Here is a 22329-nt window from a genome sequence, read left to right on the forward strand (position 1 = left end):
ACTTTATATTTGGTAAGGTTTTTTTCAATTTAATGACTTCTCTTTCTCACATTTAATAGATGAAATTTGCAAATTTAGGTTATTTGACAGGCGAACTTGAAAATCATTTTTTATATATTATTTCACATATTTAAATAATTACATCAATTGATAATGATAAATTTATTCATTCTTAGTAAATTCCAATAATTTTTGTTTATTTTTATGGTAAATTCTACGTATTTTTGCATATTTTCTAATGGCTAAAAAATTGACAGTTTTCAGCACCTCATATACTTTAAATTCATATTTTGCAATAAATAATTAAAATTTTAATAAAATTCTTTTCATTTCGTGATCTTGATAACTTCAAAATCATTCCTGCAAAGTATTATAATTTTTAAAAATTAGTCAGCGACCACTTCATTCGAAATATAATGGATTGACCCTAAAGATTTATTTGAAATATTTCAAATAAATCTTTAAGAAAGTTTCGGTGCTGTGGGGGGATGGAATATGTCGAGTTATAAATAATTAATTTTATTGTCGATTAATTACCCTGGTGGCCTAGTTTCATTAAAATAAAACATTTATTTAAAATTTTGTTGATATTTTAATTTTGATCCAAGAAATATTTGGTGTCTTCTAGAGAAAGATAAATTTGAATATAGAATGTACAGAGAAATTAATTTAGTAAAGTGAAGTCAAATCTTTGGCGAACTTTGCTTCGATTTCCTATAACATGAAAAATTTTTCCTCTGACATAATAATTTCGCTCTAAGTTTATTACTAGCTTTTATGCTATCTGGGTAGTTGTGAAGCTTTTAAAAAATAAATTTAGTAATTGGGATATTTTCTTCTCAAATTGAGAATAATCCATTTGTTTAAAACTATAAAATAAAAGTTTTAATTTGTGCAATATTTTAATTCAATTTTAGAATTTAATTTCGAGTAGGAATATTTTTAAGTAGTTAAAACATTTTTCAACTATTATTGTGTATGCACGATTTTAATTATCAAAAAGAATTCACGAAATAGAAATAAAAAAATTGTTTCTTTGTAAACTAAACATAACTTTTTCATTACTGTGAATAATTTTCATTGGCTATAGTTTGCATTATATATTCTTAACATAAATGAATATGTTGCCTTCTAATTTGTGAATTGGCATTAAAAAGTATTTTAAGTGCGCCCTGACCAATATTTTTAGGGCACATATGCAAAGTTTTTCATATGTGGCTCTAAAAGTTCTGTATAAAAGGAAGAATTTTTTTGAAAAGAATTTCAAAAAAATTCTATACCCAGTGAAACCTACATCAAGAATAAAGTAAAAATGAGAAGAAATTTTTATTTTCTTCTCTACTTGAGTGTCAATTCATTGATTTTTTTGGTATATTGTAAAAGTATTCCAAGTTCTAATGCAAATCGTGACACATCTACAACGGTCAAGGATAAAAATGAAAACTATCAGATAGCTGTTAAGCAGAAGAATGTGGATGAAGCGAAAAATTTAGTTCTAAAACTAATTCAAAATCAAAAAAATGAGGTAAATTACAAATAACTAATAATGTACTAGACACATTTTTTGTTAGAAAGTAACGTATTTTTTTGACTTTAAAAAAAGTTTAAATTATTTTTATAAATTTATAAAGTGATACAAAAGAAGTTGACTTATGTGCATTTTTAAATATATTTGAATTGTTCAAGAAGGAAATTTCAGTTCCTTAAAGAATTTTGTATATATTTTTGAACAGAGTTTCATTTAATTAACACAATTATTATAATAAAACTACATTTATTTATAAATTTAATGCACTTATAATATTAAATGTTTTTACGTTGGTAATTTTTTATATTTTATAATTTGTACAGATGTTAATTTTGAAAAAAATTTAAATCTCCCCTTAGCCTTTTTTAGTACTATAGTACATAATTTTGTAGAAATTCACATAAATGTAATTTAGTTTTTCTAACGTTAATAATAATATTATTGTTTTGATGTTGAATATTATAATTTTTTTTAGAGTCAACAAGACATTCATGTTGAACGCATATTGACAGTTGGTGATAATATTGAAATAATACTAGATTCTATTGTTGAAATATTTTACAAAACATTTAAAGAAGCATGTTGTTTTGAAATAAGTATAAACGAAGAATATAATACAAAACAAGAATCTTTAATTCGTGTTCTCCATAACTCTCTTCTATATTACAGTAGAGAAATCAGTTTAGGAAAACAGAATGTCAGTTATCAAAATTTTTTAAATGATATTAATAAATTGAATAGTAACGTCTCATTTAAATGTGAATTAGAAGAGTATAAATGTATGTATAACAATGAAAATTTTAACTCTGCAAAAGGTTTGTTTGAATTTGTTATTTTAATTCGTTATATGGTTGTTGAGTCTATTAAGAATTTAAAATCACAGCAGCTAAATGTTAATGGAATAAATTTAAATTTGATTGAAAAAACAATGAATGTAATTTTAAACATCAGGAATTTAATTCAAGAACAAACGTTGTCTTCTACTTTCTTGAACAAGACTAATAAACAATTAGAAGCTAAAATTATGCAGGTATAAACATTTTTATTTTTTAAATATGAGGCTAAATTTTTGAATTGTAACAATTCAAAAAAAAAAATTCTTAGAGCAGGCTATAATTTGCATGACATTTAGTACTATGGATAAATATTTCACTCACAAATTATTATTAATTTTTATCAAAAACTGTAGAGGGGGAAGAGAATTAAAATTTTTGTAAAATAGTGAATTTTTTGAAAAATCGGTATAAATTGATGAAAAAAATTTGACCTATATGTTATCGAAAAGGCTTTTTCTACTCTTTCGAGCAAAATTTTTTTTTAAATATTCAAAATTTACCACTTTTTTGAAAATTAAAACTGTTTTTAACTTTTTGTTAAAAAAAGACCCTTTTGCTTCCTCGTGGAGGAAGCTATGTAGTCCTTTCGTTTATAAACTTTTTAAAAATGGTGAAAACAAATTTTCCTCTATATAGAAACATGTTATATGAGATCCTGATCAATTGTCCGTATGTATGTATGTGTGTGTGTGTGTGTGTGTGTATGTGTGTGTGGATAGTTTTTGTGAACACGATATCTTTAACAGGTTTTAATGGATTTGGGTAAAATTTGGTAGGCTTATTTAACACAATAATCTCTCAAAAATGACGAGAGGATTTTTAAAAATACCCCAAAAAAAAAATTTTATCGTCTTTTTTACAAAAATTTTTTTTTAATTGAAAAAATTTTTAAATCGAAAAATTTAAGGTAATATATAATATAATCGTCTTCTTTATGTCAAGATGAATCGATTGATATATATAAAGTATAGATTTGATTGAAATTTAAAGAATTAAAGAAAGTTAAAAAATAAAAAATTCTCATTTTAGCTAAAAAATGATGTGTTTATTTAAATTCATGTTTATATATGAAATAATTTTATTCCCTGCATTGAAACGAATTGGTTGGTATATATAAAGTATAGATTTGATTTAAAATTTGAGAATTAATAAAAATTGAAAAATCGAAAATTCATATTTTAGCTAAAAAATTTTGTGTTTTTTTTAAATTCAAGTTGATGAATAAAATAATTGTTTTCCTTGCATTAAAACGAATCGATTCGTATATATAAAGTTTATGTTACACTCAAAATTAATTAAAATTTTCTTTATTTTTCAAAAAATTTAATTAATTTAAAACATTTTTAACTCGAAATTTTTTAAATCAATCAATTGAATTGGACAAATACATTGCTTCCTTCACGAGGAAGCAAATTTTTTGCTTCACACAATGAGGAAGCATAATGTTTATGAAATAAACATAAAGGACCCCCTCCTTGTTTCTCTTTATTTTACCACTTAAAATGAAGCTATATACCTACTTTTAAAGCTTCATTTTAAGGGGTAAAAAAAGAAAAAAAGGCTCCTTTTTTAAAGAAATGTAAAAAATATTCTTGATTTTCAAAAAATGGGTAAATTTTGAATTTTTTTAAAAAAAATTTGTACTATTCGAAAGAAAAGGAAAAAAATTTTCGAAAACTTATAGGTCAAATTTTTTTTTCACCGTTTTATACAATTGTTATGATTCTCCAAAAAAATCCAAAGTTTACATTTTTACTATTGGTACAATTCAGGAATTTCGACACATATTTGTTTTTAATGGGTGGGCTATTCACTGATATCTAAAAGATCCACTGAAAATTAGACGACAAAAAAAAATTAAGACTTATAGCTAGAGATATAGTAGTAAAAGATAGTTACAGACATCAGGCATAACTATTTCAAACATTTATAATTTTGGTAATAATACACTGGAATCTTCGAAGAGAGGACAGCGAGAGTCTTGGACCTCTCTACGGAATACGCCCTTGACTTCGAAAACTGTAAACATTCAGGGCCGTATATCCAATATCGGAGATGTGGTTTTTAACAAAATACATTTTACTAATATAAATGTTTATAAATTTAAAAAATGTTAATTAAGATTTGAAAACGGGCCGTTCTTTAAGTTAAACAAATTATAAAAACATGTCATTTAATGTCATTTAACAAAAAATTTCGGAATCAAAACGCTACGCGACAAAGCTACACTCAGAACAGACGCTCCTGCGTTCACGTTGCATTTTCTAGCCCCTCCCTTCTCTTCACCCCTCACTCCGAACCACGTCGCGTCTATACTTAGTCCTCTCTTGAGAATACCTCTCTTGGGAGATTCCAGTGTACTAGTAAAACTAGCTTAAATAATGACAAATATATAATATAAATTTAACCCTTTTTGTTCGAAATGTACGTTATTCTCTTTTCATGTTTGAGCTAATCGTTATTAATTTTAGCAAACAAAACAATTGCATATGGGTCAATCCATTATATTTCGACTGAAGTGGTCGCTGACTAATTTTTAAAAATTATAATACTTTGCAGGAATGATTTTGAAGTTATCAAGATCACGAAATGAAAAGAATTTTATTAAAATTTTAATTATTTATTGCAAAATATGAATTTAAAGTATATGAGGTGCTGAAAACTGTCAATTTTTTAGCCATTAGAAAATATACAAAAATACGTAGAATTTACCATAAAAATAAAAAAATTTTTTTGTAATTTACTAAGAATGAATAAATTTATCATTATCAATTGATGTAATTATTTAAATATGTGAAATAATATATAAAATATGATTTTGAAGTTCGCCTGTCAAATAACCTAAATTTGCAAATTTCATCTATTAAATGTGAGAAAGAGAAGTCATTAAATTGAAAAAAACCTTACCAAATATAAAGTACCTGTGACTAACTTTTAGTTTTTCTTAGCACTTTTTTCCTTTTTTCTTCATAAATGTGAAATAAAAAGCAATAAAAATTGGCACTTTGCTTATTTTCACTATTTTCAAATGTAAATAACTTTCTTGGAGAAAACTGAAAAATTACAAAACTTGGGCAATATCTAATTGATCACTAAATACACACACTGGAAAAAAATTCGCTTTGGTCCCGAAGATACTTTTTGAGATTTTTTTTTATTTCACATTTATGAAGAAAAAAGGAAAAAAGTGCTAAGAAAAACTAAAAGTTAGTCACAGGTACTTTATATTTGGTAAGGTTTTTTTCAATTTAATGACTTCTCTTTCTCACATTTAATAGATGAAATTTGCAAATTTAGGTTATTTGACAGGCGAACTTCAAAATCATATTTTATATATTATTTCACATATTTAAATAATTACATCAATTGATAATGATAAATTTATTCATTCTTAGTAAATTACAAAAAAATTTTTTTATTTTTATGGTAAATTCTACGTATTTTTGTATATTTTCTAATGGCTAAAAAATTGACAGTTTTCAGCACCTCATATACTTTAAATTCATATTTTGCAATAAATAATTAAAATTTTAATAAAATTCTTTTCATTTCGTGATCTTGATAACTTCAAAATCATTCCTGCAAAGTATTATAATTTTTAAAAATTAGTCAGCGACCACTTCAGTCGAAATATAATGGATTGACCCATATAGTAGATCTTGGGTACAATGCATACCGCTGATTCTTCTGAAAAAACATATTTTTGCGTTAAATTATTAAAAAATTAAGTTCAAAAAGTGTCATTTTTGAACGAAAATGAAAACAAAGATGGCGGCGCATACACAGACGTTGCTTGAGTGTGTCAGTGCTCTAGTAAACAGCACCAATTCGAGCAAGTGGCCGCTGAATGAACTATGGTTAAATACATTATTTTACTATTTATTTCCAGTAAAAAAAGATTTTTTGAGATAGCAGTTTGGACAATTGAGCAAGCCGTTTGCTCAATTGTCTAAAATGCATTCGGACAATTGGAGTGTTTGTTCAATTGTCCAATGCATTATGCCCAATCATCCGCAATATTTCTCGTGTCTAAAAAGCTGCTAAAATAATATGAAAAACTATTGAAACATTGAAAAAACGGTAGAAAATGCATAATTCTTGATATATACAGAAAAAGAATGTATAAAAATACCTTGATTGAGGAAAAGGAAAGAGTTTTCCGAAAAATAACTTTTTAACTGACAGTAAACTGCTGTACTTGACATTTTATGGGTAAAGAAGAGAAGATTATGATAATGAGTGACACTTCATTATCGACTCTCAATATTTGTCGAATAGTAAAATATAATGATATTTCTATTCATTCTTAAATTATATATATACATATATATATATATATTTTTTAAATAAAAAAAATAAAATATTTTTTTTTAAATTTTATCTATTTGATGTATGATTATAATATATAGGTATTATAATACATAATATGAATAATATTAATATAATATTATTAATTAATAATAATATATAATTATAATTATACTTATGTGCTAAATAATTTCAAATACACTTAGAGAAATTGTATATTTGTCTCAGAGCCTACTAACTCATTTATTTGTTGCAAATATATTTTATTTCGTTTAAATAAAAAATTTATTTGAACCAAAGAAAAATTTATTTATGACAAATACAATTTTTAATTATGCCAAATAAATAAGTTAGTAGGCTCTAAGACAAATATACGTTTATTTAACTCAAATATATTTTATTTGGTTCAAATAAATCATTTCTCTGGGTGTAATTAAACTAATTTTTAATTTAATTAATTTAATTAAAATTTAAATAAAAATATTTAAATTAGTACTAAAAAATAAAAACATATAATAAAAACATAACAATAAATGAAATAGAAAAGTAAGAAAATTTTTAATTCAATAATTATTCCTTTTTTAAAAAATCAGAAAGAAATTTACTATTATATTTTACCATTCGACAAATATTAAGAGTCGATAATGAAGTGTCACTCATTATCATAATCTTCTCTTCTTTACCCTTAAAATGTCAAGTACAGCAGTATACTGTAAGTTAAAAGTGATTTTTCGGAAAACTCTTTCCTTTTCCTCGATCAAGGTATTTTTATTGGGATTGGCTAAATGTTGATGCGCCAACTGGTGGCAGAAAGTTGAGTTAAACGCAGTAGGTAGAAAAAGTAAACAAACCGGTGAAAACTATGGAAATATAGCAAAGACATTTTTTATTGTAGAGAAAAAGTGAATTTTTAAGTTATATTAAAAAAGTTAAATATCATTTTATACCGCAATGGATGAGAAAGAAACAGCGGAACCAGTTCCAACAAAATTTTCAAAAAGTAAAATATTCTGTTGTGTTTATAAATGCAATAGTACACCTGTCAAAACTCCTAACCTCAGTTTCCACTATTTTCCGAAAAAAGGACAAATGAAAATTAATTATGTTAATAAATTTGGAACTGTCGAGTTAATTGACAAGAGAATTTTGTGGGAAAGAGTGTTGAGAATGGGTAAAAAGGTGACACGTAGCATGAGAGTTTGTTCTTTGCACTTTGTCAAAAAAGATTTTACGTGTGTTACAAAATCTGGTAAGTAAATAAATATAAAGTACTGTATTGTTTCCAAACAAATAAAAATTAAATTTTTACGATTTTAATTTTAATTATATAACGAACTTCAAAATTATTTGTTTATTTTCATTTATTAATTTTATTTTACATGTAAATATATAGTAAATATTATCTTTTTAGATTTTTCTCAAGTAAAAGTTTTAAAGAGAACAGTCATACCATCTGTGAACTTACCGAAATCTTCCATAGAATCAAATCCATCAGAAGTATCAGTTAAAAATATTAAGGAAAGACAAGCTCGATTCGAAAATCGCCAAAAAAATGATTCAAAGGAAAATGAAAACATTGAAATTTGCAATTGTTTGCTTGATCCTAAAATTAACAATGCGACTGGTAACGAAAAGAAAATAAATGATGAGTCAGCTGTTACTAACACGAATTTAAATGAAGAAATTGCAGCATTTGAAAAATTATTTGCTGATGCTGAGGTACAGGTTACGAGTGGAGATTTAATTTCAAGCTTCTTTGATCATTTTTTGAAAACTGATCAACAATTAAGCACCGCTACAGGGATTGAATGTTTTCAATTATTTGACAGCATAGTAGATGCATTCAGCGAAGCTGCACCAGAATTAAAAAGTACGACTCGAGTGTTAAATATTCGGGACAGAATTTTACTGACGTTTGTGAAGCTAAAACAAAACGTTAGTTACTCGTTTCTCTCACTGTTATTTCCTACTGTCACTATAAGAAATTGCTCAGAAATTATTTATAATACTCTGGACATTTTGGAAATTGTTTTAAAACCGATGATTCATTTTTCATCTCAAGATGAAATTTCGAGAAACATTCCTCTTTGCTTTGCCAATTATCCTAATACAACAATAATATTAGATTGCACTGAAATAGGAATTCAGAAACCGAAGAACTTGTGCTGCCAAATTAATTGTTATTCTCACTATAAAGGGGGATATACGATAAAATTCATGACAGGAGTAACTCCTGCCGGAACTCTGTCGTATGTTTCGAAAGTTTATGGGGGCAGAGCATCTGACAAAGCAATTTTCAGCCAAAGCTTTTTAGTGGATCATTTACCGAAAGGTTCATCTGTGATGGTGGATAAAGGTTTTTTAATCGACGACTTGTGCATCGACAACAAATTAAATTTAATAAGACCGTCATTTCTTAGAAAACAATCACAATTTTCAGTCGATAGTGCATTAAAAATGCAGACATTGCAAGCGCAAGGGTTCACGTGGAGAGATTAAACCAAAGATTAAAAGTATTTGAAATACTTAGCGGTAAAATGTCTTCGTGTCTTATTCCAAAAAGTGAAAAAATTATGAACATTCTGTGTGCTGTGGTAAATTTAAGTAAACCAATATTTAAAGATTCACTAAAATTTTATTTTTGCTGAATTAATGCATTAAATGCATAAAAATTACAAATTGGTTTTAAATAATTTAATTGATGTAAATAATATGTATTAATGTTTTTATTAAATCGTAAATAAAAAGAAATTTATTTATTTTGCTTGAATAATTTACAATTATTAATAAATAAATAGAAACTTATTTATTCTGCTTGAATAATTTACAATTTATTAAGTAGTGTTATTTTTAATACAAATATAATGCAACATTGTGTTGAAGTATTTTTCTTTTAATTTTGACAACATTTCTTTCGTAAATTCAGGATCAAATTCAACTTCTTCAAGATAAAAACTATTATTAAACGATGAGTATACAATAAAATCAGTTCTTTTGACATTTAATATCGCCATTCCGAGTTGAATCTGACCGTAATAAGGATTCTTCTTTTTTAGACAATTATTTTTGTCTATATAATGAAGAGAAGGTACAACTTCTTCAATGCATTTTATTTTTCCATTAAATGGGCACTTTATTTCAATTAATTTCTCAGGCCTATTATTTTCATTTAAAATTACTCCATCTGGTGAATAAGCGAGCCAAGGATTGTCAGGTGAGACAACGAGGCCTAACTGAACAACTTTAACATTAAAATTAGTTTCGTAAGCAGTTCTCGCAAACGGTTCCATTTCAATTCCATGCTTGATGGCTTCGGTTTTTGTAAATTCCTTAGGATAAAAATAATTTTCGGATTTTTTCTGCCAGTTTGCTTTAGCATTGTTCGTATAGGTGTACAGAGAGTAGCATCTTGAACCTGTTATTCTGTATTTTCTATTTTCTTTCCAAATTCTTCTATTTTTTAATGTTTCCGAACAAATTGTTATATTATTATCAACCCTTAAAGAATTTAATACGTTGACGCAGCAATTTTTAGAAGGTTCTTTCGGTTCAGTGTTTAATAACTCCAGCATACATTCAGAAGGTTCAATTTCTAATACAGCTTGGATTTGTTCATCCTCCGTTACTTCCAACACATTATTGTTTTGTTCTATGAGAAATGGTTCATGTCTTCCTGCCCTAATAAATCCATTGTAATATTACAAGTGTGTAAAGTAAAATTGTAAATTTTGTGTTGTTTGTTTTAAAAAAAATTCTAAAAAATAAATGTAAATAATATAAAAAATCAATTTTTAGACGAAATAATCCAATTATCAAATTTGTATCTAATAAATATATAAAAAAATCGTTTTTGCAATTCGCATTAAATTAATAATTGTTATAAAAAAATCATTTTAGTATTTCACATATTCAATTAATTAGTAATTTTTGTAAAAACAAAATGTGTCATTAAAATTATCCGTACATGTGTTTGTACAATGCTGAATCTGGATTCCTCAAAATAAGGATTTCATTTATTTTCTTTCTTTTCTCGTCAGTAATTGTGATGGAACATTGTTTTTTAAATTTTTCGACATAACATTCGTGTTCACTCAATGGTCTTGGAGCATATTTCTTGAGAGAATTCGCCTGAGGTTGATTCCACAGACACTGCTTTTCGGTTGAAGAAACTTCGTCTAAATCATTTACGTCGATCCTAGAACCGAAATATAATAATTTGCTATAAACACTGTAAAACAACAAAAAACATTACTTTTTTCTATTAAATGCAATTGTTAAAGTATTATTAAAATCTAATTATAAATTGTATAACACTTTTTTAACAATATAATAAAAATAAAAACATATATTAAACATAACCTAAAAAACAATAAAATAGTAACTCTTAATGCAACTTTAATGAAAACATTTTTAAAAATAAATATTGCTTTGACAGAATTATATTATTCATTATAATTTAAAACTTTCCAAACGAATAAATTAATAAATAACTAACCTGCTTAGGTGAAGTAAAACAGCAACAATGTGCTTACATTTCTCACTTAAACCCGCTTTACAGGAACATTTCACTTTCAAAATTTTTCCATCTAATGAAATTAGTCCATTCATTTCATGAGGACTACTTGTCAGATTAGATGATTGTAAGCAAAATGCCAAGAAAAAAACAGAATTTTCATCAGCGGTGTCATCATTTCCTCGTCCACAAAATATTACATGTCCGGCATTTAACACTTTTTCACCCTCAACAAAATTCCGAGATGTGGGTGTCGATTGTGCAAACGCACAAATTTCGCCCACAGTGAGTCGCATTTTGACTTTTTTAAAACTTATTATCAAAAATTCACTGGACTCTAGTACTCAAACAACAAAAGTTACCTACTTCTGTCAGCCATTTTTGTTTTGTGACGTCACGACCGCCAATCCCAATACATTCTTTTTCTGTATATATTAAGAATTATGCATTTTCTACCGTTTTTTCAATGTTTCAATAGTTTTTCATATTATTTTAGCAGCTTTTTAGACACGAGAAATATTGCGGATGATTGGGCATAATGCATTGGACAATTGAACAAACACTCCAATTGTCCGAATGCATTTTAGACAATTGAGCAAACGGCTTGCTCAATTGTGCGAACTTCTATCTCAAAAAATCCTTTTTTACTGGGTTGCTTTATTTTTATTATTTTTGTGTCAAATAATAATAAATGAGAAGAACAGCCATATGCCTTGCACCCTGCTAAATCATTTCTTAAAAATTTTAATCCGAAATCATTTTTTATTTCAGAGAAAGTTTCAAACCACCAAAAAACGTCCTTTGCCCACATGGCCTTAAGGGCATCCGGGAGAAAATAATGGTTTTGTAGATTTCTTCTCATTTGAAAAAAAACAGAATATTTTAGGTTGTAATTTTTTGAAAATAATAGAGGAATGTACTCTGCCGTGGGCTCTTCTTGGAATTTTGCATAATCTTGATAAATAATTATTGAAAAAAATGTTTAAACATTGGAAAAAAAGGGTTTCGTAGATTTCTTCTCATCTTTAAAGGATAAAGTATTTCGAGTTGGCATTTGGAGGAATAATAAAGAAAGGGTCACTGAGTTCATCACTCTTCTCCATTTTTGCAATAATATTGTGAGGAAATTATTTTATTAAAGATTTAAAGTGGAGTAATTTGGGATAAGTTAGTTCAGCAGCGGCCACTAGTTAGAATTAGCGCCACCTTCTGGGCCACTGACACATAGATTCAATATCTGTCCCCCACTTCTGCTAAAAATCCAACTTTTATAACCACGATTTTCAATACTTTTCTACAAAATTACTTGTCAAAATGGAGATGATTCTTAATCAGCTCGCCCTTATCTAATTAATCCGACAAATCCGAACAAGATATTTCAAATTATTTACGAGTAATATCTCGCAAGGGAAAACACTTTTAGGTTAGTGATTTTTCCCGGATGACCTTAAGGGAAAAAAAGTTAAAATAGATTAAGGGTATGTGGGCAAAGGACGGTTTTTTGTGGCTTGAAACTTTCTCTGAAATAAAAAATGATTTCGAGTTAAAATTTTGGAGAAATGATTTTGTTTGGTACAAGGAATCTCGCTGTTTTACTCATTTACTACAACTTAACGCAAAAATAAAACAATAAATACTAAATTAATGTATTTAATCATAGTTCATTCAGCGACCAAAAGCTCGAATTGGCGCTGTTTAATGGAACACTAACACACTCAAGCAACTTCTGTGTATGCGCCGCCATGTTTGTTTTCATTTTCGTTTAAAAATGCCACTTTTTAGACTTTATTTTTTAATAATTTAACGCAAAATAATGCATTTTTCGGAGAACAGCAAGGTTCCTTGAACCCTAATCTATCATCCCTCAAAATTGTAGATAAAAATCTATTTCATTTTAGAGTAAGATGTATACTACCAAAACACATTTTCCCATACTAAATAACGTGGGAGGTTCTCACATATCCTTAAACAAAAAAAAAAGTCTTAAATTTTTTCTGCATTTTTTAAATTAAATTTTTAAATCAAAACCACTTTAGGAAATCCCTGGAATAACAAAATATAGCGTCCTTAACCTCGGTAGAAAAAATTCATGGCGCTAGCTAGCACTTCTTGACTCCATGGTGGCACAAAAACTTTTGAATAAAAAATTACAAGCATATTCGTTGAAATAAAAAACCTCCGACATATTTTTAAGAAAATCACTGATTTCCTTCTCTGTGCAACCCTTTCTATTCTCTTGAATTTTTCGTCAACCATTTAGGATTTATTAAAAGCAAAAATGTCAGTAGTACTCAAAGAATTTCCCTAAAAAAAATTCTGGAAAAATTAAAACTTTGTTTTAAAATAACTTAGTGCAACCCGAACAACCCAAATAAGAGAGAAGATTTCTTCGTCTCTAAATCTTCTAGATTTCAGTCAATAGTCATTCGTTTTTAACAAATAAATATGAAAAAAATTAATACATCTTCTAAATTACAGGAGAGCAACACTAAATTTAATGACGTTGAAGAAGCGTATACAAATTTAATTAATATCTTTAAAAAATATGCTGAAATATTGAACTTGTATAAAAATATTACTTTTTGCTCTTTAAATTCGAATGATTCTTTAACAATGAATCAAACTATTTCTAGATTATGGAATAATAAATTATTTAATGACCTTACAAATTATATTCGTGCAAATGCTGAGTTTTTAAGTAGTGAATATAGGGAAAGGTCTAAATTAAGTGTGAGAGAAATATTAACGACAATTAGAAGTACAAAAAATTACTTTATTAACATACTCCTTAAATATCGTAATACTTGTATCAAAAACTCAACTGGCATTGTGAATGATAGACGCAACCTTGCTAAAAATATACGTAAATTTTTTTATCTCTGTTTCGAAATAACAAGAGATAGTAAAAACTTTATAGATGACACGACAGAATTGATATATTATAAAGATTTTGTAAACTTAAAGTTAAATCGACAGATTAATCTGTTTTCTCCTTTACTTTTGAATATGCAGAAAATTCTTTCCAGTAACAATAGTGACACTCAAAAGTCAAATGAAATAAGGATGCTTTACAATCAGGTATAAAAAATTTAATATTATTAATATAATAATAAATATGGGTATATTTGAATTATGTTTACTAATCATTTTTATCATATTCTTCTGCAGTTGAAAAATGTGAATTCTGTAGGTTTGAAAAAACATGTGTTAAATATTTTTATTGAATACTTAAGGCATATTACAGACATAATAATAAGCATATATAATTATAATTGTCCCGGTTCAAAGAATGCGATAATGATTTATCAAAAAAAAAGTATTTCTGATTCTATTGAAGCTACATATCAAGTTCAAAAAATGTTACAAAACAATATAAGTGAAGCGGAGATGAAAAATTATTACAAAAATAATGCTGTTCAATCTATAATAAATTCTAAAAATTACAATGCAAACGACTTAATACAAAATTGTCAATCACCAAATGGAACTTTGCCAAAAAATCAAGAAATGGAAGATGATAGACAAAAACTAAACATTCTATATGAGATTCATTCGGAATATTTGAAATTCTTTTCTAACTTAAAAACTAAACTTACCAATCATCCATTTGACGACATTAATTTGCATGCATTCTTAACAACCTATTCTTCTACCATGAAGTCTATCAAAACAGATTTACAAGTTTATTCATTAGATAATGGCAATAATATAATAAAAAATTTAACTCAAATTTTAAGAGAAACTAAAAATTTATCAATAGCCTACTATGAGGAGGTAAATATCACATAGATTAAATAAGCAACAAAATAATTATTATTAATAAAATTAATTTTATTTAATTATTTACAGATAAATGAAAATATTCCTGTCTTGACTGACAATGAAAAAAAGAAACTTAAATCAATAGATAGTATACTTAAGCAACATTTGAAAATTGCGACTGATTTTTTCAAAACGATTTCTAATAATTATAAATGCAATAAAGTAAATATAAATAATAATTCAAAAATTGCTGAATCAAATATTTCAAAATTAATTAATTTCATGATGGAAAGCATAACAGTCTATTCTTATTCTCACCGAAATTCTTACGAATATTTAAACTCCAAGAATGTTAATAAGAGTGAAGAAATGCTAAAATTGATACCAACAATATGTGGGCCACAAAATAAGAAAAATGAGTATACCATTAATATACTCTCTTCTATTTTCAATGAATATTATCTCAATTTTCCTGACAAATTCAATGATGATGTTAGTGACTATAGTTGCTATATAGGAAAGCTTTATTACTTGTATAAATTAGACAACATACTTTCAAATTTTAATTTTTCAAATACTTCTACCAACAGATCATTATTAAACGGTAATTTACTATCAACGTATAATAATATACATGACTGTGTTCTACATAAAACAAAGGTAATATACACTAATTGGACAATGTATTATAATTTCTTAAATATTAAAAAAATAGTCCAATAGTTATTACATTTGATCCTCAAAAAACCCATCGAATGGATTTTGTTAAAACATTATATAACTCTGGAGTTTTTGGGATCGCCGATTATGAATTTAATAACAGTTTTTGAAGATTCAAAATAGCTAATTAAATTTGGAAAATAAATTTTCAAAAAGTGATTAAATGTACAAAAATAGTGAATCTGACAAACAACAGACCTTATAATTATTCTCTTTTTATTGGGTACATTGACATGTAGTATTTAAGAGACGATCAAGTTATGAATTTTATCATTGCTCCATTAACTGATAACACTTTAAAAAACTGACTTCGGATTCGTAATTAACGACCCCAAAAACATTTGAGTAACTAATTTTAAACGAATCTAAAATTTTGAATTCTTAAAATTTTATTTCAAATTTGTTATCAGAGAGTACCAAAACATAAGAATTCCAATTGTTGCTAATAATCAGGAAGCAAAAGTCAAGAATAAAATTATGTTGGAATATAACATTTTTCTTTTTTATCAATATTTTAACTATTGTTAAAAATAATTATAACCATATTATTTTATTAACCATTTTTTATATCCCCCATAAAAAAATTTTCTGTAATTTTTTTGAAAGTTAAAATTTTTTTTCAATAAAATTGTATAAATATAAAAATAGGACAACATGGGGCTTAAGAGAAAATGTAAAGAAACCTATTTTCTGACCTTTTTTCAAATTTTCTTGAAAAATCAATGTTGTCCCATTTTTATAATTATACAGTTTTGTTAAAAAATCTCAGCTTTCAAATAAAAATAATAAGAAGAATTTTTAAGAGGGAATAAGGGTTTAAGAAAAAAAGATAAGGGTTAATTTTGAAAAAATAAGGTTAAACATTTTTTTTAAACGACTTTTTTCTGGTATTGAAAAGTAGGGAATACCCCCACAAAAAACTTTACTGACAGATTAAAATCCATAAGTTTTTGTAGAAGTTATATAGTTTCGAATGTAATTAGCAACTTAAGAAGTATTCAGAATCGTTGCAAATATATTTACTGTTGTTTTCAAATGCGTATAACTTCTAAAAAAGTGTATCATATGTTAGAAGCCACGGGGTGCCTGAACGAACTTTAAATGGCCACTTTTTTTACTTAGGATTTTTTTCTTGCATTCGTTTCAGGAGCTTAAACATAGTGTGTAAAAGAATTTTTAGCGAAATTCATCGAGCCGTTTTTAAAAAAAGATATTTTTTATGTTAAAAATCAATTTTGATTAATTCAAAATTTACCGATATTTCGGTAATTTACGTATATAATAAACAAAAGAAAAATATAAAATTTAATGTTTAATTTAACATTGTTTGTTAACAAAATGTTAATTTTTTAATATCTTATGATATGTAAACATTAGTTTTCATTCTATTTATAAAGAATAAAATCTGTAATTTTATTAATCTACCTATTTCCTTAATCAATTAATCGGCAAAATATATTTTTAATTTTTGAAAAATTTATTTTTTAATACAAAAAATAACTTTTTTAAAAACAGCTCGACGAATTTCACTAAAAAATATTTTACACACTATTTTTATGTTCTTGAATCGAATTCAAGAAAAAATCCGAAAGAAAAAAAGTGGTCATTTAAAGTTTGTTTAGACACCCCGTGAAGCTTTTATTAATAATACAATCCATTCCATTTATTGCTATAATATATACTTTTATAAGAGTTATATCAAATTTTATAAGTGGTACACAAGAGTACCTAAGTTACGAAAGGGTTGATGAACAAGAACCAAAAGCTAACTTGACTTTCATTGTAATATTTTATATAAAACATTAAACTTTTTACAGATTAAAGATGAGTCAAAGGAGATTGCAGAAATTGTTAAAAATATAACACATGAGTCTATCAATCTAAACTTGCAATTTATATTTAATATTGCTTGCAGTGTTTTTTACAACAATTTAACTATAAATACAAAATATCAAAAGGCAATAAACTCATTAAATATTGTGGTTGAAAGTTTCGAAAAATTAATTAAATCCTTTGACGTCCAAAACGCTACTAACTCTAAAAATTTACTAGAAGAAGTCAAAGAAAAATATTGTACTCAAAAGACAATTTTTAATCCACCTACAACGTGTAAAAAAAATATCACTGAGGAAACATTTCAAAAAGAAATTCTTAAAATTTTATCATTTTTAAATAATAAGACAAATGATGTCGCTGACACATTAAGCAATAATATTTTTCATGACGAAAATAAAATAAAACAAGATATGCAACGAACAGTGTCATTTGTAAAAAATTTAAGACAAATTATGGAACATCTTAAAGTACAAAAAAATTTCACTGATATAAATCAGGAAGGATCAACTCAACCCTCACAAGAAACTGGTTCAACCCTAAACTTAACTTGGATCATGCCTACAAGTAATAGGACATCTGATATTGACAGACTTGCAACATCACAATCATGGTATGCTTCCACTGATATAAAGCTGACAGGATCAACATTACTCTCACAAGAAACTGGTTCAAACAAAGGCTCCACTACGACCAATCCTACAAGTAAAACTACATCTGAATTGAACATAACTGAAACATCACCAACAGGGTCTGCTTCCACTCATATAAGTCAGACAGAAACAACCCTAGTCCTACAAGAAACTGGTACTAAAAAAGGCTCAACTTGGATTAATCCAACAAGTGATACTACATCTGATATTGAGAGACGTGCAACATCACCAGCAGGGTCTGCTTCTACTGATATAAATCTGACAGGATCTACCCTACACTCACAAGAAACTGGTACAAATGTAGGCTCAACTTGGATTAAGCCTACAAGTGATACTACATCTGATATTGAGAGACGTGCAACATCACCAGCACGGTTTGCTTCCACTGATATAAAGCTGACAGGATCAACACTACTCTCACAAGAAACTGGTTCAAACAAAGGCTCAAATTGGACCAAGCCTACAAGTGATACAACATCTGATATTGAGAGACGTGCAACATCACCAGCAGGGTTTGCTTCTACTGATATAAATCTGACAGGATCTACCCTACACTCACAAGAAACTGGTACAAATGTAGGCTCAACTTGGATGAAGCCAACAAGTGATACTACATCTGATATTGAGAGGCGTGCAACATCACCAGCGGAGTCTGCTTCCACTGATATACATCAGACAGAATCAACCCTAGTCCTACAAGAAACTGGTACTAAAAAAGGCTCAACTTGGATTAATCCAACACGTGATACTACATCTGATATTGAGAGACGTGCAACATCACCAGCAGGGTCTGCTTCCACTGATATAAATCTGACAGAATCAACCCTAGTCCTACAAGAAACTGGTTCAAACGAAGGCTCCACTACGACCAATCCTACAAGTGAAACTACGTCTAAATTGAACATAAGTGAAACATCATCAGCAGGGTTTGCTTCCACTGATATAAATCAGACAGGATCTACCCTACTCTCACAAAAAAGTGGTACAAATGTAGGCTCAACTTGGATGAAGCCAACAAGTGATACTACATCTGATATTGAGAGGCGTGCAACATCACCAGCGGAGTCTGCTTCCACTGATATACATCAGACAGAATCAACCCTACTCTCACCAGAAACTGGTTCAAACGAAGGCTCCACTACGACCAATCCTACAAGTGAAACTACGTCTAAATTGAACATAAGTGAAACATCATCAGCAGGGTTTGCTTCCACTGATATAAATCAGACAGGATCTACCCTACTCTCACAAAAAAGTGGTACAAATGTAGGCTCAACTTGGATGAAGCCAACAAGTGATACTACATCTGATATTGACAGGCGTGCAACATCACCAGCGGAGTCTGCTTCCACTGATATACATCAGACAGAATCAACCCTACTCTCACCAGAAACTGGTTCAAACGAAGGCTCCACTACGACCAATCCCACAAGTGAAACTAAATCTGAATTGAACATAAGTGAAACATCACCAGCAGGATTTGCTTCCACTGATATAAATCTGACAGGATCTACCCTACTCTCACAAAAAAGTGGTACAAATGTAGGCTCAACTTGGATGAAGCCAACAAGTGATACTATATCTGATATTGAGAGGCGTGCAACATCACCAGCGGAGTCTGCTTCCACTGATATACATCAGACAGAATCAACCCTAGTCCTACAAGAAACTGGTACTAAAAAAGGCTCAACTTGGATTAATCCAACAAGTGATACTACATCTGATATTGAGAGACGTGCAACATCACCAGCAGGGTCTGCTTCCACTGATATAAATATGACAGAATCAACTCTAGTCCTACAAGAAACTGGTTCAAACGAAGGCTCCACTACGACCAATCCTACAAGTGAAACTACGTCTAAATTGAACATAAGTGAAACATCATCAGCAGGGTTTGCTTCCACTGATATAAATCAGACAGGATCTACCCTACTCTCACAAAAAAGTGGTACAAATGTAGGCTCAACTTGGATGAAGCCAACAAGTGATACTACATCTGATATTGAGAGGCGTGCAACATCACCAGCGGAGTCTGCTTCCACTGATATACATCAGACAGAATCAACCCTACTCTCACCAGAAACTGGTTCAAACGAAGGCTCCACTACGACCAATCCCACAAGTGAAACTAAATCTGAATTGAACATAAGTGAAACATCACCAGCAGGATTTGCTTCCACTGATATAAATCTAACAGGATCTACCCTACTCTCACAAACAAGTGGTACAAATGTAGGCTCAACTTGGATGAAGCCAACAAGTGATACTATATCTGATATTGAGAGACGTGCAACATCACCAGCAGAATCTGCTTCCACTGATATAAATTCGACAGAATCAACCCTAGTCCTACAAGAAACAGGTACTAACGAAGGCTCAACTTGGATGAAGCCAACAAGTGATACTACATCTGATATTGAGAGACGTGCAACATCACCAGCAGGGTCTGCTTTCACTGATATAAATATGACAGAATCAACTCTAGTCCTACAAGAAACTGGTTCAAACGAAGGCTCCACTACGACCAATCCTACAAGTGAAACTACGTCTAAATTGAACATAAGTGAAACATCACCAGCAGGATTTGCTTCCACTGATATAAATCTGACAGGATCTACCCTACTCTCACAAAAAAGTGGTACAAATGTAGGCTCAACTTTGATGAAGCCAACAAGTGATACTATATCTGATATTGAGAGACGTGCAACATCACCAGCAGAATCTGCTTCCACTGATATAAATTCGACAGAATCAACCCTAGTCCTACAAGAAACTGGTACTAACGAAGGCTCAACTTGGATTAAGCCAACAAGTGATACTACATCTGATATTGAGAGACGTGCAACATCACCAGCAGGGTCTGCTTCCACTGATATAAATATGACAGAATCAACTCTAGTCCTACAAGAAACTGGTTCAAACGAAGGCTCCACTACGACCAATCCTACAAGTGAAACTACGTCTAAATTGAACATAAGTGAAACATCATCAGCAGGGTCTGCTTCCACTGATATAAATCAGACAGAATCAACCCTAGTCCTACAAGAAACTGGTACTAACGAAGGCACAACTAGGACCAAGCCAAAAATGTATTGGTTATATTATTACTATTATTTGATTATTTTATAATGAATAATAAAACGGAGGAATAAAATAAAATTATTGATTTAAAATAATATTGATATTTATTATTTATAAACACAGAGATGGACATGATGTATTTATCAATATACGGTGATATCAAAAATTGTCGAAAATATGTTTTAATCCCACTTAATAATAAATAAAATGCTATCGTCCCATTTTACAATATTTTGTACTTTGAAAAAAATTCGGTCTCTTAAATAATGCAAGAAATATTTTTTTTATATAAACTTAATTACTGTTAACAGTAATAAATATTTTTTAAAAAAATACTGTTAACAGTACTTAAATTTCTCTTCTAGAAACAATTAATGAAAACGATTGAAAACAATAGGAAAGAAATTTCTATTGTCCCCAATCGTGTGTCTTAATCGTGTTATTACAATTGAGGACTATTGACTTTCTTATTATATTCAAGCGTGTTTTATAGATTGTATTGCATGCACTATAGTTTGGCGGGAGTTTTTGAAAATTTTAAAAAGTGCAACTAATAAAACAGTCTAGAAAAATATCATTGTTTCAAACATTATTTTCCGAAATAAAAAATTAAAATATTTATCAATGTATTTGTCACCAAAGAAGAAAATCAAATATTTGAGCAAAAATTAAGTAAAAGTAATTTTTTATTTATCTTTGGATGAAGCTGCACAAGACGAAATGTTTATAATTTATCCAAAAAATGTTTAAAATAGTTATTTATGATACAAGTGCGTAAAGTGAGTGATTATACGAGTGTGACGTTTGCAGCTCGAGGCGAAGCCGAGTGATGCAAATCACACGAGTATAATCAGATTTAAGCACGTGTATCATACATCATAATTTTGATAAATAATTATTGAAAAAAAAGTTTAAACATTGGCAAAAAGGGGTTTCGTAGATTTCTTCTCATCTTTAAAGGATAAAGTATTTCGAGTTGGCATTTGGAGAAATAATAAAGAAAGGGTCACTGAGTGGGGCTCTTCTCCATTTTTGCAATAATATTGTGAGGAAATTATTTTATTAAAGATTTAAAGTGGAGTAATTTGGGGTAAG

At 28.4% G+C, this 22329-nt stretch overlaps 2 protein-coding genes across 6 annotated transcripts; both read left to right on the forward strand.

Moving 5' to 3' along the window:
- The first annotated feature begins 1246 nt into the window (after positions 1–1246).
- Positions 1247–21329, forward strand: LOC127283761 (serine-rich adhesin for platelets-like). Of its 5 annotated transcripts, none has more exons than XM_051308843.1 (7): positions 1247–1525; positions 2004–2558; positions 13664–14263; positions 14354–14959; positions 15035–15607; positions 17485–19699; positions 20942–21329. In XM_051308843.1, the coding sequence occupies exons 1-7, from the start codon at positions 1313–1315 to the stop codon at positions 21280–21282; spliced, it is 5103 nt and encodes a 1700-aa protein (XP_051164800.1). In that variant the 5' UTR covers positions 1247–1312; the 3' UTR covers positions 21283–21329. The 5 variants fall into 5 exon arrangements, with proteins under 5 accessions (XP_051164800.1, XP_051164798.1, XP_051164799.1 ...); XM_051308841.1 differs by having other exon boundaries at positions 1252–1525; positions 17485–19963; positions 20516–21329; XM_051308842.1 differs by having other exon boundaries at positions 1252–1525; positions 17485–19825; positions 20516–21329.
- LOC127283766 (uncharacterized) lies at positions 7084–9432 on the forward strand. The gene is made up of 2 exons (XM_051308848.1): positions 7084–7921; positions 8084–9432. Exons 1-2 carry the CDS (start codon positions 7624–7626, stop codon positions 9169–9171), a joined length of 1386 nt encoding a protein of 461 aa, XP_051164805.1. The 5' UTR covers positions 7084–7623; the 3' UTR covers positions 9172–9432.
- Positions 21330–22329: the final 1000 nt, after the last annotated feature.

The sequence above is a fragment of the Leptopilina boulardi genome, unplaced genomic scaffold, assembly GCF_019393585.1.
Source record: "Leptopilina boulardi isolate dan_hultmark-lab unplaced genomic scaffold, ZJU_Lbou_2.1 LbouV2_310, whole genome shotgun sequence".
Taxonomy (NCBI): Eukaryota; Metazoa; Arthropoda; class Insecta; order Hymenoptera; family Figitidae; genus Leptopilina; species Leptopilina boulardi.

Coding starts and splice junctions, on each gene's coding strand:
- LOC127283761 (XM_051308838.1), top strand. CDS start 1,313: ATGAGAAGAAATTTTTATTTTCTTCTCTACTTGAGTGTCAATTCATTG. Junction 1,526..2,003: donor TTCAAAATCAAAAAAATGAG/GTAAATTACAAA, acceptor AATTTTTTTTAG/AGTCAACAAGACATTCATGT. Junction 14,264..14,353: donor TAAGGATGCTTTACAATCAG/GTATAAAAAATT, acceptor ATTCTTCTGCAG/TTGAAAAATGTGAATTCTGT.
- LOC127283766 (XM_051308848.1), top strand. CDS start 7,624: ATGGATGAGAAAGAAACAGCGGAACCAGTTCCAACAAAATTTTCAAAA. Junction 7,922..8,083: donor TACGTGTGTTACAAAATCTG/GTAAGTAAATAA, acceptor TTATCTTTTTAG/ATTTTTCTCAAGTAAAAGTT.